Source organism: Pseudophryne corroboree, unplaced genomic scaffold (genome assembly GCF_028390025.1).
Source record: "Pseudophryne corroboree isolate aPseCor3 unplaced genomic scaffold, aPseCor3.hap2 scaffold_345, whole genome shotgun sequence".
Lineage (NCBI taxonomy): Eukaryota > Metazoa > Chordata > Amphibia > Anura > Myobatrachidae > Pseudophryne > Pseudophryne corroboree.
This window is the reverse complement of record NW_026970008.1, coordinates 302,248-319,491: the sequence shown is the minus strand read 5'-3', so window position 1 is coordinate 319,491 and position 17,244 is coordinate 302,248. Positions and strand designations below refer to the sequence as shown.

Sequence of the window (17,244 nt, the reverse complement as noted above, 5' to 3'; positions counted from 1 at the left end):
AACCATAGTCTCGCAAGAGATTTCTGACAGCACGGGCGAGACAACGGAGATAGGGCGCCAGGGGCTATTCCCGTTCCCACTCCCTTTCCAAGCATTACGTTCCAGTACTCAGGTCCTTGCTATAAGATATCCCCAGACCAGAGTATTGGAATCATAACAGGAGAGCAGCCCTGATATATAACAGAGGTGGAAGTTCTATAGGCAGCAGAGACGGAGACCAGCCAGCCAGTCTCCCAGTGCCCTGATCACTACACGCCGCCAGCACAGCATTACAGGAGGGTCCTATAGTGCTGCCCTGAGCTAACAGGTGTGTGTACCAGTGTGCTGCGCCCTGGTGTCTCTGAGAGGGGTGAGGTCACCGTGCCGCTTTAGTATATGGCTTTTCCTTAGTACTGTAGGTTACAGCCCTGCACTAGTAGTGGTAACTCTGCCCTATGTGAACCTGTGAGGTTATTTTCCTATTTACAGAATAACCGGGGAGAAGGCGGCCATATTGCGGCTCTCAAGAGAAGGCACTCTAGTACACCCCCTGCTGGCGGCCACTGCGCCGGCGCAACAAATTGAAATGCCCGATCTCTATAATGGGGCATATTTCTCTTAATTAAAAAAAAACTGTAACTTTCTGAAAAACCACAACCCCAAAAGGCACTTCACAGGGACATGCTCTATCTAATAAAACAAACCCCAAGTCATATATATATATATATATATATATATATAATGAGATTTTACTCACCGGTAAATCTATTTCTCGTAGTCCGTAGTGGATGCTGGGACTCCGTAAGGACCATGGGGAATAGCGGCTCCGCAGGAGACTTGGCACAACTAAAGAGAGCTTTAGGACTACCTGGTGTGCACTGGCTCCTCCCCCTATGACCCTCCTCCAGACCTCAGTTAGGATACTGTGCCCGGAAGAGCTGACACTAAGGAAGGATTTTAAATCCCGGGTAAGACTCATACCAGCCACACCAATCACACCGTACAACTCGTGATATTATACCCAGTTAACAGTATGACAACAACGGAGCCTCTGCACAGATGGCTCTCAACAATAACCCTTTTGTTAACAATAACTATGTACAAGTACTTGGGATGGGCGCCCAGCATCCACTACGGACTACGAGAAATAGATTTACCGGTGAGTAAAATCTTATTTTCTCTGACGTCCTAAGTGGATGCTGGGACTCCGTAAGGACCATGGGGATTATATCAAAGCTCCCAAACGGGAGGGAGAGTGCGGATGACTCTGCAGCACCGAATGAGCGAACTCCAGGTCCTCCTCAGCCAGGGTGTCAAACTTGTAAAATCTTGCAAATGTGTTTGACCCCGACCAAGTAGCAGCTCGGCAAAGTTGTAAAGCAGAGACCCCTCGGGCAGCCGCCCAAGAAGAGCCCACCTTCCTCGTGGAATGGGCTTTTACTGATCTAGAATGCGGCAGTCCCGCCGCAGAATGACAGTCCTGTACCACAAATCTGAGGTACTCCTGGTGAGGAGAGTAAATGGGGACATGCAGGTAAGCATCCTTGATGTCCAGTGATACCATGTAATCCCCTTCCTCCAGGCTTGAGATAACCGCCCTGAGCGATTCCATCTTGAACTTGAACCGTTTTATATACGTGTTCAAAGATTTAAAATTTAAAATGGGTCTCACCGAACCGTCCGGTTTCGGTACCACAAACATTGTGGAATAGTAATCCCTTCCTTGTTGAAGGAGGGGTACCTTGACTATCACCTGCTGCAAATACAGCTTGTTAATTTGCCTCTATCACAGCCTCCCTGTCCAAGGGAGATGTTGGCAAGGCAGATTTTAGGAAACGGCGAGGGGGAGACGTCTCGAATTCCAGCTTGAATCCCTGAGACACTACTTGTAGAATCCAGGGATCCACCTGTGAGCAAGCCCACTGATTGCTGAAGCACTTGAGACGGGCCCCCACCGCACCTGGCTCCACCAGTGGAGCCCCAGCGTCATGCTGTGGACTTAGCGGAAGCGGGGGAGGACTTTTGTTCCTGGGAACTGGCTGTATATATATATATATATATATATATGCACACACACTCATGTATATACATGTATACACAAATACACGTATGTACATGTTTATGTATGTATAATACACTGAGTACATTATATTTATGAATTAATTGCTTCCCGATTCTGCAGCAGCATCATCAGCACCATCAGTGTTACTCACAGTCACTTCACACTGACTGCTGCACAACACATCACTTAATTTCTGGGCCGCCCGCCACCTGGTGAAGAGACATGGGAGATGAAGGACCAGCAGTGCCACGTTGAGCGGAAGTATTGTGAATTAGTTACCCACACACTCCTTGTGACACCTGCTCCCCGTCTGCCCTCCCACCCGCCGCCTGCCATCCGGAACCCGCACTGACAAGTAAGTCTCAGCAGAATGTGTCTGCCGGCGGCTCCCAGTCCCCCCTAGAGGAACACTGCCAGTGGTGTGGCAGCCGCGGCACACTAGGACTGAGAGACCGCAGCGGGAGGAAAGCACGGGTGGGCGGGAGGAGAGCATAGGCGGACATCACCACGTCACATTGCAAGGTGACACCAGTCCCCCCAGTGAGGCCGCCGACGAATGCACTCAGCATAGTATTAGCAGCAGGCAGAGGGGGGGCGGGCGCAGTGGTGGTGGGAGGTACGGAAATGAGCTACAGGCTAGGCTCCACCGATCACACACTCAGCGATCACTGTGCCACAGCAAGCGTGGCGTGCAGCGGTGCTGGACATTAGGGAGTGCCTGTGCGCACCAGGCACCCCCTGTACGCACGCCTATGCGCTACCACCCCCCATATGCCACACTACATCACTATGCTATAGCCCTCCCATATGCTGCACTTCATAGTTACACTATACCCCCCATACAACATACTACATCACCACACTACACTACTCACAATAAAATTAAAACATCCCAGTTCCTCATTCTTAATGAGCTCACGTGAGTTCTCTCCCCAACGGAGCTCCAGACCAAGTAACAATGAAGACACCAGCAGCGTGTAGGGGGCAGGCCTGGTCCACTTGTCAGGAGAGAGCAGTCACTGGAGGGTAAGAAGGGGGCGGGGCCTAGTCCTACAGACGGGAGAGAGCACAGACAGGAGAGAGCAAGGTACAGGGGTAGAAGGGGACGGCTGATGTGAAGAAGGGGGCGGGGCCTATTCTTGCATCCTTTCAAAATTCGACTTTTTAAAATTCGACATTTGACAAATTCGACTTTTCTGCAATGGTACAAATGCGGCAATTCAACAAAAGTATATTCAATTGAAGTTTGTAAATTCGACAACAGTGCTTTTAAACAGTAAATTCGTCATTTTCAATCCGCCACACTTTGCAGGCGGAATCTAATAAAAAATAATATTTTTTTGGGGTAATAGCATATCTATTTATATTAGAAGGGATTAGGTACTTGGTTTGTCTTTTTTGGAGGCACAAGTATTATTTATATATTTTTTAAAAGATTATTATTATTTATTTTTTTTTTAAATGGAATGTGAAAAACCCGGAAAAGAAAAATTGCGTGGGGTCCCCCCTCCAAAGCATAACCAGCCTCGGGCTCTTCGAGCCGGTCCTGGTTCTAAAAATCCGGGGGGAAAACGGACAGGGGATCCCCTGTATTTTTAAAACCAGCTCCGGGCTCTGCGCCTAATGCTGGTGCAAAAAATACGGGGGACAAAAAGAGTAGGGTCCCCCATTATTTTTACACCAGCATCGGGCTCCACTAGCTGGACAGATAATGCCACAGCCGGGGGTCACTTTTATACAGTGCCCTGCGGCCGTGGCATTAAATATCCAACTAGTCACCCCTGGCCGGGGTACCCTGGGGGAGTGGGGACCCCTTCAATCAAGGGGTCCCCCCCCCAGCCACCCAAGGGCCAGGGGTGAAGCCCGAGGCTGTCCCCCCCATCCAAGGGCTGCGGATGGGAGGCTGATAGCCTTGAGAAAATTGAAAGAATATTGTTTTTTCCAGTAGTACTACAAGTCCCAGCAAGCCTCCCCCGCAATCTGGTAATTTGAGAACCACAAGTACCAGCATGCGGGAGAAAAACGGGCCCGCTGGTACCTGTAGTTCTACTGGGGAAAAAATACCCAAATAAAAACAGGACACAGACACCGTGAAAGTATAACTTTATTTCACACCTGCCGACACACACATACTTACCTATGTTGACACGAAGCAGTCGGTCCTCTTCTCCAAGTAGAATCCACGGGTACCTGAAAATAAAAGATAATTATACTCACCTGATCCAGGTTCCAGATTAAATCCACGTACTTGGCAAAACAACAAACCGAACACCCGGACCAGACGGACTGAAAGGGGTCCCATGTTTACACATGGGACCCCTTTCCACGAATGCAGACATCCGAATCTCGCGGGAATCCGACAGCGGGATGATGATGTTCGGGCGCGCTCGGGTTAGCCGAGCAAGGCGGGAAGGTTCGAACCTGCCTCGGACCCATGTAAAATGGGTGAAGTTCGGGGGGTCCGGATTCCGACGAACCGAACCCACTCATCACTAGTATGTACGTGTGTGTCAGGTGCCGTGCGCGTACGTACGTGTGTGTCAGGTGTCGTGCGTGTACGTGTGTGTGTGTGTGTGTGTCAGGTGGCGCGTACCTACATGTGTGTATGTCAGGTGCTGTGCATGTGTGTACGTACACGCGTGTATGTGTCAGGTGCCGCGCGTGTACGTGTGTGTGTGTGTATGTGTGTGTGCCAGTGTGCCAGGAGCCACGCGTGTACATGCGTGAGGGTGTCAGGAGCCGCGCGTATACGTACATACGTGTAGGTTTCAGGTGCCGCGCGTATACATACGTGTGTGTGTCAGGAGCCGAGCGTGTACGTACATGTGTGTGTGTCAGGAGCAACGCGCGTGTGTGTCAGGAGCCACACGTGTGCATACGTGTGTGTGTCAGGTGCCACACATGTACGTACGTACGTACGTACGTACGTACGTACGTACGTACGTACGTGTGTGTGTGTGTGTGTGTGTCAGGTGCCGCGCGTGTACGTGTGTGTGTCAAGTGCCGCGTGTGTACGTACGTATGTGTGTGCCTGGAGCCGCGCGTGTACATACATGTGTGTGTGTGTGTCTCAGGTGCTGTACGTGTATGTGTGTGTCTCAGGTGCTGCACGTGTATATGTGTGTATTTCAGGTGCTGCATTTGTATGCGTCAGCTGCCACGTGGGTGTCAGGTGTTGAGCGTGTATGTGTTTGTGTCAGCTGTCGCATCTGTATGTGTGTGACTGTCAGGTGCTGCGCGTGTATGTGTGTGTCAGGTGCTGTTCATGTATGTGGGAGTGGCAGGTGCTGCATGTGTATATATGTGTGAGTGGCAGGTGCTGCGTGTGTATACGAGTGTGTGTGAGGTGCTGCGAGTGTATGTGTGTGTTAGGTGCTCTGAGTGTATATGATTGTGTGTCAGGTGCTGTGCGTGTGTGCGTTAAATGCCACATGTATATATGTGTGTCAGGTGCTGCGTGTGTGTGTGTGTGTGTGTGTGTGTGTCAGGTGCTGCATGTTTGTATGTGTGTGTGTGTGTGTGTGTGTGTGTCAGGTGCTGCATGTCTGTATGTGTGTGTGTGTCAGGCGCTGCATGTCTGTGTGTGTGTGTGTATGTGTGTGTGTGTGTGTGTGTCAGGTGCTGCATGTCTGTATATGTGTGTGGGTGTGTCAGGTGATGCATGTCTGTGTGTGTGGGTGTGTCAGGTGATGCAGGTGTGTGTGTGTGGGTGTGTCAGGTGCTGCATGTCTGTGTGTGTGTGTGGGTGTGTGTGTCTGTCAGGTGCTGCATGTGTGTGTCAGGTGCTGCATGTCTGCGTGTGTGTGTGTCAGGCGCTGTATGTCTGCGTGTGTGTGTCAGGCGCTGCATATCTGTGTCAGGTGCTGTGTGTGTGTGTGTGTGTGTGCGTGTCTGTCAGGTGCTGCGTGTCTGCGTGTGTCAGGTGCTGCGTGTCTGCGTGTGTGTCAGGCGCTGCGTGTCTGCGTGTGTGTCAGGCGCTGCGTGTCTGCGTGTGTGTCAGGCGCTGCGTGTGTGTCAGGCGCTGCGTGTGTGTCAGGCGCTGCGTGTGCGTCAGGCGCTGCGTGTCTGCGTGTGTGTCAGGCGCTGCGTGTCTGCGTGTGTGTCAGGCGCTGCGTGTGTGTCGGGCGCTGCGTGTCTGCGTGTGTGTCAGGCGCTGCGTGTCTGCGTGTGTGTCAGGCGCTGCGTGTGTGTCAGGCTCTGCGTGTGTGTCAGGCGCTGCGTGTGTGTCAGGCGCTGCGTGTGTGTCAGGCGCTGCGTGTGTGTCAGGCGCTGCGTGTCTGCGTGTGTGTCAGGCGCTGCGTGTCTGCGTGTGTGTCAGGCGCTGCGTGTCTGTGTGTCAGGTGCTGCGTGTGTGTGTGTCAGATGCTGCGTGTGTGTGTGTCAGATGCTGCGTGTCTGCGTGTGTGTCAGGTGCTGCGTGTGAGCATGTCAGGTGCTGCGTGTGTCAGGAGCATGTGAGTGTCAGGTGCGTGTGTGTGTCAGGCGCTGCGTGTGTCAGGCGCTGCGTGTGTCAGGCGCTGCGTGTGCGTGTGTGTCAGGCGCTGCCTGTGCGTCAGGCGCTGCGTGTCTGTGTGTGTCAGGCGCTGCGTGTCTGTGTGTGTCAGGCGCTGCGTGTCTGTGTGTGTCAGGCGCTGCAAGTCTGTGTGTGTCAGGCGCTGCCTGTGTGTCAGGCGCTGCCTGTGCGTGTGTGCCAGGCGCTGCCTGTGCGTGTGTGCCGGGCGCTGCCTGTGCGTGTGTGCCAGGCGCCGCGTGTGCGTCAGGCGCCGCGTGTGCGTCAGGCGCCGCGTGTGCGTCAGGCGCCACGTGTCTATGTGCGTCAGGCGCCGCGTGTGAGTGTGTGCGTGTGTGTCAGGTCCGTGTGAGTGTCAGGTGCTGCGTCTGTGTGTGCGTGTGTCAGGTGCTGCGTGTGTGTCAGGTGCTGAGTGTGAGTGTGTGCGCGTGTGTCAGGTCTGTGTGAGTGTCAGGTGCTGTGTGTGTGTGTGTGTGTGTGTGTCAGGTGCTGTGTGTGTGTGTGTCAGGTGCTGTGTGTGTGCGTGTGTGTCAGGTGCTGTGTGTGTGTGTGTGTGTGTGTGTGTGTCAGGTGCTGTGTGTGTGCGTGTGTGTCAGGCGCTGCATATGCGTATGCATGTCAGGCGTTGCATGTCTGTGTGTGTCAGGCGCTGCGTGTCTGGGGGGGGTGGCCGGACACACAGCAGAGGGGGGGGGGGGGGCTGCACACACAGCAGAGAGGGGAGGGTGACCGGACACACGGCAGGGAGGGGAGGGGGTAGGGGGTGGCCGAACACAGCGGGAAGAGGGGGGAGTTGCCAAACACACAGCAGGGGAGGGGATGGTGGCCAGACAAACAGCAGGGGAGGGGAGGGGGGGAGGGTAGGCCGGACACACAGCAGGTGAGGGGGGGGGGGGTGGCTGGACACACAGCAGGGAGGGGGGGTAGGCAGGACACACAGCAGGGGAGGGGAGGGTGGCCGGACAAACAGCAGGGAGGGGGGGGTAGGCCGGACACACAGCAGGGGAGGGGGGGGGGTCTGGACACACAGCAGGTAAGGGGGGGCTGGACACACAGCAGGTGAGGGGGGGGCTGGACACACAGCAGGTGAGGGGGGGGGGCTGGACACACAGCAGGTGAGGGGGGGGGGCTGGACACACAGCAGGTGAGGGGGGGGGCTGGACACACAGCAGGTGAGGGGGGGGGCTGGACACACAGCAGGTGAGGGGGGGGGCTGGACACACAGCAGGTGAGGGGGGGGGCTGGACACACAGCAGGTGAGGGGGGGGGCTGGACACACAGCAGGTGAGGGGGGGGGGGGGCTGGACACGCAGCAGGTGAGGGGGGGGCTGGACACGCAGCAGGTGAGGGGGGGGGGCTGGACACGCAGCAGGTGAGGGGGGGGGGGCTGGACACGCAGCAGGGGAGGGGAGGGTGGCCGGACACACAGCAGGGGAGGGGAGGGTGGCCGGACACACAGCAGGGGAGGGGAGGGTGGCCGGACAAACAGCAGGGAGGGGGGGGGTAGGCCGGACACACAGCAGGGGAGGAGGGGGGGGTAGGCCGCCGGACACACAGCAGGGGAGGGTAGGGTGGCCGGACAAACAGCAGGGGAGGGGGGGGTAGGCCGGACACACAGCAGGTGAGGGGGGGGGTGGCTGGACACACAGCAGGTGAGGGGGGGCGTCTGGACACACAGCAGGGAGGGGGGGGTAGGCCGGACACACAGCAGGGAGGGGGGGGGGCTAAACACACAGCAGGGAGGGGGGGGGCTGGACACACAGCAGGGGGGGGGGGGTAGGCCGGACACACAGCAGGTGAGGGGGGGGTGGCTGGACACAAAGCAGGGAGGGGGGGGTAGGCCGGACACACAGCAGGTGAGGGGGGGGGGGCTGGACACACAGCAGGTGAGGGGGGGGGCTGGACACACAGCAGGTGAGGGGGGGGCTGGACACACAGCAGGTGAGGGGGGGGGTAGGCCGGACACACAGCAGGTGAGGGGGGGGGGTGGCTGGACACACAGCAGGGAGGGAAGGGGGTAGGGGGGTGGCCTTATTATAATAACCGTGTGGGGGAGGAGTCTGCGGCGGTGGGTGAATGAGATGTGGGGGCAGGCTGCTAAGGGTGCAGGGGAGGAGGGGAAGGGAGCCGGATGGATCTGAATGTGAGCCGCACGTAAGGGACCATACTGATCCTCCCCACCTCAGCCCGCTGGTGCTGCTGCTGCTGCCTGACTTCTTCCGTGCAGCACAGCTGTCTTCTCCGGCTGCCGCTCCCGCACCCGCTTCAGGTGTGGGGGTACCACACCGCTCAGTAGGCAAGCGCTGTCAGTCAGGAGTCAGCGCTGCACCGGATGTCTCTTCTGGATGTCCTCTGACTTTCTCCTGCGGCGCAACTCCAGCTATTCCTCCCGCTGCGGCTCCCACTTCGGGTAAGGGGACCATATTGCTCAGTAGTAAGCACTTTCGGTAAGCCTGCGGCTGCTATGCCGCTACCCCTCTCCTCCACAGTCCTAATGGGTCGCTGCAGTCTGTAAGGGACCGCAGGTGCACACACCCAGGAACCGCTGGCTCTCCTCCCGCCGCCAGCAGCTACTTTTATAACCTCAGCCTGCACGAGACCCCTTCCCTCACTCACTCTCGCTCTCCTGGCGGCCACTGCGCAGCCGCAACAAATTGAAAAGCCCTATCTCTATAATGGGGCATATTTCTCTTAATTAAAAAAACCCTATCACTTTCTGAAAAACCACAACCCCAAAAGGCACTACACTGGGGCATACTCTATCTAGTAAAACAAACCCCAAGTCTTAATTCGTCCTCTATCCGGAGTTATGCCTTCCCAAAAAATATCTAATTCACTCTATAGGAAAACGGTGTCAAAAAGCCACAAAGGAAGTCACACAAAAAAACTGACAGTTGGAACTTTAGGTTACTCCCAATTCCTCATTTTTTATTATTTTGCCCTGAAATTTGGCATGCAGCACCGGGTGACGATTCTACACGCCCATGCCAAATTTCAGCTCAGTACATCCAATCAGTTTTGAGGTGTAGCCCCTCAAACACCATGCCCCCATCTCAGAAGTTCCCTATGGGAGAATTCCGTTTGTTCGATTCAGCCTTAATATAAGGGCACGACCGTGCCCTTATAATATGTATCTATCTATCTATCTATCTATCTATCTATCTATCTATCGTATGTGTGTGTATATATACATCTATACATACATGCGCTAACACCTGGACATACACTGATGTACCCACACCTAATATCCATACATACACACCCTGACACCTGGACATACACCAACATTCCCACACCTGCATCTATACATACACATGCTGACACCTGGACATACACCAACATACAAGCACCTGCATCTATATATACACGCGCTGACAAATGGACATACACCGACGTACCCACACTTGCATCTATACATACATGCACTGACATCTGGACATACAAGCACCTGCATCTATACATACACGCGCTGACACCTGAACCTACACTGACCTTCCCACACCTGCATCTATACATACACATTCTGACACCTGGACATACACAGACGTACCCACACCTGCATCTATACATACACGCGTTGACACCTGGGCGTACACTGACGTACACACAACTACATCTATGGCCCTCATTCCGAGTTGGTCGCTAAGAGTCATCGCAACGCAAATGTACGAAATGTAAGTTTCTGCGCATGCGCAAATGCGTGATTACGCATGCGCGAGTACATACGTACGACAACTGTGCAAAATTACTCAGAAAAAAAAAAAGCCGTAACTGGCAAACGAAAACGAGGAGTGGCGTGGGCGTGGCGGAGGCGAGACTTCGCAATGCTCCGACATGGGCGTGAAAGTGGGCGTACAGTGTGGGAGTATGCAACTTGCAATGGGCGTGTTTTTCGCAAATAAACATTGTCGCTGTTAAAACTAACATAGGAAACCGTAGCAACATTCACGCAGCAGCAGAGTAGGTCTGCAGTTACTCTACATTAGCGAAGTACTGGTACAAGTGTGTATGCAGTAATTAGCAGTTAATTGGAGAGCACATTCATCTGATGTCCAATTACTTGTTAATTAATGAGCAGATGAAAGTTACCAACCAGCAATTGTCTGAACACACATTACATGTTTATTCTACTCACATATTAATCTCACACACTGTCAAATAAGGTTGTTATTTTGGTTCACGTAGGTGTGTAAGCATTTTGTTTAAATGCTTTAATGTGTGTTAGACTACTAAATACAAACAAGTGAAATTATTATTTAAAGGTAGTGAAATCTGCTACATTGTTTAAAATTTCCCAACACCCACATAATGCAGCATACACTATTATTTAGTCTTAAAAGTCACAATAATATATGATTATAATATCTGTCAATGTTTTAAATGATGTCCTGTTGACCATAGATATTTTATTAATTTGTCGTGTCTGTTTACTTAATATGGACATTAAAGTGTGGTGCAAAGCATACCTGTTTTTTTTTTTGGTTTTTTTTAAGGAGAAATTGCAGATTGGTCTACAAGTGTCTATATGTTGACCTAATCTTTCTGGAACTAAGATTTACCTAATGCATTACCTTGAAGAAACTGCACAAATTTTTTTTTTTTTAATTTTATTTCTGTAATAATATTACACAACATTTAAACAACATGGCTCCACGTGAGTCTCACAGGCAGAGATGGACCAAGCAGCAAGCAGATGGCACTGACAATAATTATATAGCAGAACTCAGTACTCTGCAAATTTCTGCTTCTGTCAAAAGTATATTTTCAAAGCATAAATTAAACATATAACACACCCTGCCACACACAAATTTTAGACCAAATGAGAAAGAATTAGGATCCACCACACAAACACAACAATACACAGCACACTAGTAAGAGGAAGATGGCTCTGGTGTTTCTTATTAAAAACTCACAGGCTACAATTCCTCCAAACAGAAAAAAGACATTTCACTAAGAGGGAGTTATCCATTCTGGCCACACAAGCCAACTCCAAAATAACATAGAGGCAACCACAAAAACATGGGTGCTGCCCATCTGGAGAGACATCACTTTCTTCTTTTTCTCCCCGCCTGAGGCTGATCTTCTTTGCTTGGTCTGCGGAGTGACCTTCGTTGGGCCTGCCCAGTGGCCTGTTCTTCCTGGGCAGGGGCAGGGGAGGGAGCCGATGTGGTTGGCTCTCTGCCACTGTGGGCAAGGGAGACAGCGATGGCCTGGAGCCCTTGCAAGATGTTATTTGCAAGGCTTTGGTTTGAGGAGGCAAGTTGTTCTTGGCCCTGCCTGATCTCTGCCAGACTTTGGCAGAGTTGAGCAACACCTTGCTCAACACAGGTTTGGAGCTCAGTGAGCCGGACAGCTATCTGGCTTACCTCCCGGATGACCCCGTCTTGAAACGTATTTAGGCTCTCACCATACCTAGCAATTTCAAGCAGGATCTCCGGGATAGCAGAGGGTTGGGTGGGGGGGCCAGTAGGAACCTGCAGAGGTGGGTTTTGTTGGCCCACACTGCCAGACCCACTAGGTCCCTCCACCTCAGCCTCAACCACATAACCGTCCTGTGACTCAACCTGATCACCACCCTGTGCTGTGTTTTGTTGCAAGCAAATAGAAGAATGTGTGTGGAAAAAGACGGAAACAAAATTAGTTTAAGATTATAAATACAGTTCAAATTACAGACAAAAAAATGTTTAAAATTACCTTCCAAGTCATGTCCCGTCAGAATCTCAGGCAGGTCCGTGTCCATATGAGACACCCCTTGGCCCTCCTCATAACTGACACAGGCCATCGCCATCTCCTCCAAGTCTGTATACTCCACAGCGACAGATGGTCCTCCACCTGTAGCCCTTGAGGCATTCCACTCAGCAGCCCTCTTTGCCTTCAGGCGGGATTTGAAGTAGGCCCACCTACATATGTATTGTGAAAGAGGGACAAAGTTGAGTATTATTATTGTTCGAAGTAAATATATAGCACACATGTTCTGCTTGTGTTTGCTAGACATAACATCACATGTAACTACATTTTTTGGACAACTTAGCACAGAAAAAGGATTGTCAAGATGCACTTACCGTCGTCTCACTTCCTGCGATGTTCTGACGACAGAGCCAACTTCATTCACAGATTTTGTGATGTCTCTCCAGATGCGTTCTTTTGAAGCAGCCCCCATGTTTTTTGGCCCTCTATGTATTTTGGCCATGGCCTGCGTGACCAAGACACGCAACTCCCTCTTAGTGAATGCAGACTGTCTTTTTTTTCGTCTGGAGGTAGCCTGTGAGGTTTCTTCTTGTTGGTCATCACCATCTTCCTCCTCACTAGCAGCTTCTGTCTGTTGTGTTTGTGTGGCTAAAGCCAATTCTCCCTCAGTTTGGTCACTATGTGTCTGTGGCAGGGTATCCCCACTCAATTGTTGCGGTTCAGAAGCAGACATTTGCAGAGTACTAGGTCCTGCCTCAACATCCGCAGAGGCGTATTCCAACATGCGCCTTTGGCACTCTAGGCGTCTTTGCTGCAATGCCATCTGCTGCTCTGCAATGCGGTCTATCTCTGCTGCGATTTGCTCATGAGAAGCCATGTTTGTGATGACGTCTGTACGCCGAGGTGTGTGCGCTTATATACCTACGTGCGAATCGTTAATTCACACAGGTGTACACTGTTATTCTGGTTAATGATTGCACTGCTTATTTAAGGGCCTACTTTGCACGCTGTGAGTGTAGGTAGTTTGGAGTTTCACTTGAGTTTGTTGGCTTGTGCGTGAAGGTGCTAGAGGAATTTGCAGAGTGAGTAATTGTCAAGCATACCTTTGTCCTTTCGTTTGCGTTTTGAATATAGACAGTGATGCATTTTTTTGGCGTTTTTTCGTTTGTGAGTATTCTGGAAATCGTCTTGTTAATTTTTTGATGTAAAAGTGTTTTTTAAATGTTTTTTTTTTTTTAATTTTTTAAATACATATATATTTGGCAAGTCCATTTGTGAAAATAAACCTGGGCTTCTTTGTTTTGACTGTCATTTGTGTTCTCTTGTAGGTGCTTTGTTTTGGGTGACATAACCCTTGGATTTGTTGATTTATTTGTGTGCTAGAGAACACAAAGACTTTCTTTATTTTTGAGCAGGTAAGTGCCCTTGGCCTGTGTTTGTGCTTGTTTGTTTTAATGGTCTGTATGCTGTTTTTGACTGTCATTTGTGTTCTCTTGTAGGTGCTTTGTTTTGGGTGACATAACCCTTGGATTTGTTGATTTATTTGTGTGCTAGAGAACACAAAGACTTTCTTTATTTTTGAGCAGGTAAGTGCCCTTGGCCTGTGTTTGTGCTTGTTATTTTTAATGGTCTGTATGCTGTTTTTGACTGTCATTTGTGTTCTCTTGTAGGTGCTTTGTTTTGGGTGACATAACCCTTGGATTTGTTGATTTATTTGTGTGCTAGAGAACACAAAGACTTTCTTTATTTTTGAGCAGGTAAGTGCCCTTGGCCTGTGTTTGTGCTTGTTTGTTTTAATGGTCTGTATGCTGTTTTTGACTGTCATTTGTGTTCTCTTGTAGGTGCTTTGTTTTGGGTGACATAACCCTTGGATTTGTTGATTTATTTGTGTGCTAGAGAACACAAAGACTTTCTTTATTTTTGAGCAGGTAAGTGCCCTTGGCCTGTGTTTGTGCTTGTTTGTTTTAATGGTCTGTATGCTGTTTTTGACTGTCATTTGTGTTCTCTTGTAGGTGCTTTGTTTTGGGTGACATAACCCTTGGATTTGTTGATTTATTTGTGTGCTAGAGAACACAAAGACTTTCTTTATTTTTGAGCAGGTAAGTGCCCTTGGCCTGTGTTGGTGCCTGTTTGTGTTTGTTCAAAGTGTTGTGTTTATGTTTGTTTTCCATTTGGGAAATACATTTTTTTTTGGTTACCAGGATTGATCTGCAAAGTAGTGTTTTTCTTTCCTGGACTAGCTACTAAATGGTTTTTTTTTTAAATTTGTTTTCTTTATATTTTGTATAATTTTTTTTTTTTTTTGGTGTTTGTGATGTGTTTGATGCTCTGAAATGTTGTAAGTAATTTTTTTGGGATTTTTCAAAATGAAATATGTTTTTTTTGGACAATTATTAATATTTTTTTTTTTTTCTAATTTTTTTTTCATTTTGTTCCTGAATTGAACTCAGAAAAAATGTACGCTCCTGCAGTAAGTTGACACCACATTTTTTTTTTAAATTTATTGTTTGTATATTTTTGTAACTTTGTTTTTGTATTATTCAACATTTTTTTTGTTTTTCTCAAAAAAGTGTGTTATGTCAATATTTATCGCAGCCGAAGCCCTACCTCCCCAACCCACGCCAGCACTCCCACCCCAACCGCCAGCCCCACAACCACAACCGGCTCCTCATCAACCAAGGCAACGGAGGCGTGCTAGGCCACCAATTTTCCGAACCCGTGTCCTACTTTTTGGGATGCCAGATGATGTGGTGGTGCGTAGATACAGGCTGCCACCACATCTAATCCTAGACACTCTCTCCATAATAGAGAGTGATCTGGAGTCTGAAATTAGGTATCCTACAGCAATACCACCATTGACACAATTCCTTGCTGTGTTACATTTTTTAGCTACAGCCTCATATCAGCATGTTGTGGGAGACCTGGTTGGCATGTCGCAGGGCCAGTTCAGTAAGGTCCTGCGGCGTGTCTGCCAGGCTTTCCTAAAGCGGGTGAAGCAATTCATTGATATGCCTTTGGATGTTGGTGCCCTAGATGTGGTGAAGCGGCAATTTGAGGAAGGTGGTAGTCGCTTCCCACATGTTATTGGGGTTGTGGATGGCACACATGTTGCTATTCAGCCACCAAGACATAATGAAGAAATTTATAGAAACAGGAAACTGTTTCATTCTCTGAATGTAATGGTTGTTTGTGGGCCATCCCTCCAGATCCTTTCCCTGAATGCCAAGTTTACTGGAAGTTCACATGATGCATATGTCATTAGACAATCAGGGATATGGCAGAGATTAAGATCAAGTCAACGAGCAGACATGTGGTTATTGGGTGAGTTGTTGCTAAATTTTGTTTAACAAAAAAATGTAACTTTACAAATATACTATTTCTAATTTTTGGATTTTCATCCAACAGGAGACCGTGGATATCCTTGCACCCCCTGGCTCATGACTCCTTACCGTAATCCCAGGCCAGGACCACAGATGGCATTTAACTCCGCGCTTACTGCCACTAGGCAGCTGGTGGAGCGCACAATTGGTGTCCTTAAAGGGCGGTTTCGTGTGCTCCACCGCACTGGTGGCGACATCATGTATTCGCCGGAGATGGCAAGTAAAATAGTGGTCCTGTGCGCAATACTACATAATATCGCGGTAAGGAGTAGTGTAGAGCTTCCTCAGGCAGAGGAATTGCCTGATGAGGAGCCAGGGGTTGTTCGACACTTCGGTGGGGGGAGTGTTACACGGAGGGGGAGCCAAGTCAGGGCAAGGATTGTTGCTGAATATTTCAGGTATAGTGTTTTGATATTTTCTTTTTTAAAATATTTAAAAGCACAGTATGCTTATGTTTTTTTATAAATGTGGACATTTTGTATGATATTGTAAAGTGATTGTGTAATGCTTTTGTTGTGTTGGAATGTGTAATTTTTCTTATCGTCAAAATCCGCAAACACGTTAAGCTTACAATGTTTGGTTAGAAAACAAAATACTGTAATGTTGCTAAATAGTGTCCTTATTTGTTTTATATCCTCAAATCCTGATTATGTAAACAAACACACAAACAAATGATACTCAATGTTGCCCACTTTGTGACTGTCCAGCTGAATGATCACACAAACTGTGGTGAGTACACATATATGTATAGTAATTTAAAATAAACTGTGTGTCTCTGTGTCTGTTTGTGTTTTTTTTTTTTTTTTTTGTTTATGATAAATATTTGCTTCTGCTAATGCGTATTTCCGCTCGTGCGAAATAACACTCTGCTCTTCACAGCATTGCAAAGATCAATAAAGTTATTAGAAATGACAACATAGATTTTGGACCAATCACATGCTAACAGACACTATAAATATATGCCCAAATAAGGAAAACGCCATTGCCATGATGCGTGCAGCACCGTTCACCAGGCGGGAGCTCCGCGTGCTGGTTGCGGTGATGGACCGCCGCGTAGGCCGCGTTGGGCGCTTCATCCCCAATCGGGTTAAGCGCGAGGCCTACGCGGAGGTCCGCCGCCTGCTGCGGACTCGCGTCCGCAGCAGGCGGACAATCATACAACTTGAGAGGAGGTGGAGTGATCTCCGCAGGAGGACTCCCGATCTGTTGGCGGAGATCCGCCAGCAAATACGAACTATGCATACACGAAGTAAGTTACATTACATAAGATTATTAGCATAAATTGTGCTAATGGGGGTAATTCAAAGTTGATTGCAGCCGGAATTTAGTTAACAATTGGGCCAAACCATGTGCACTGCAGGGGAGGCAAATATAACATGTGCAGAAAGAGTTAGATTTGGGAGGGGTGTGTTCAATCTGCAATATAATTTGCATTGTAAAAATAAAGCAGCCAGTATTTACCCTGCACAGAATAAAATAAACCACCCAAATCTAACTCTATCTGCACATGTTATATCTGCCTCCCCTGCAGTGCACATGGTTTTGGCCAATTGCAAACTAAATTCCTGCAGTAATCCCCTTGGAATTACCCACAATTTACACTAAGTGGTAGGCTAATTTCAACC

The 17,244-nt window shown here is 49.4% G+C and overlaps 1 protein-coding gene across 1 annotated transcript; it reads left to right on the top strand.

Moving 5' to 3' along the window:
- The first annotated feature begins 14,761 nt into the window (after positions 1 to 14,761).
- Positions 14,762 to 16,516, top strand: LOC135020019 (putative nuclease HARBI1). The gene is made up of 3 exons (XM_063953149.1): positions 14,762 to 15,560; positions 15,645 to 15,985; positions 16,499 to 16,516. The coding sequence occupies exons 1-3, from the start codon at positions 14,816 to 14,818 to the stop codon at positions 16,514 to 16,516; spliced, it is 1,104 nt and encodes a 367-aa protein (XP_063809219.1). The 5' UTR covers positions 14,762 to 14,815.
- Positions 16,517 to 17,244: the final 728 nt, after the last annotated feature.

Coding starts and splice junctions, on each gene's coding strand:
- LOC135020019 (XM_063953149.1), top strand. CDS start 14,816: ATGTCAATATTTATCGCAGCCGAAGCCCTACCTCCCCAACCCACGCCA. Junction 15,561..15,644: donor AGCAGACATGTGGTTATTGG/GTGAGTTGTTGC, acceptor TTCATCCAACAG/GAGACCGTGGATATCCTTGC.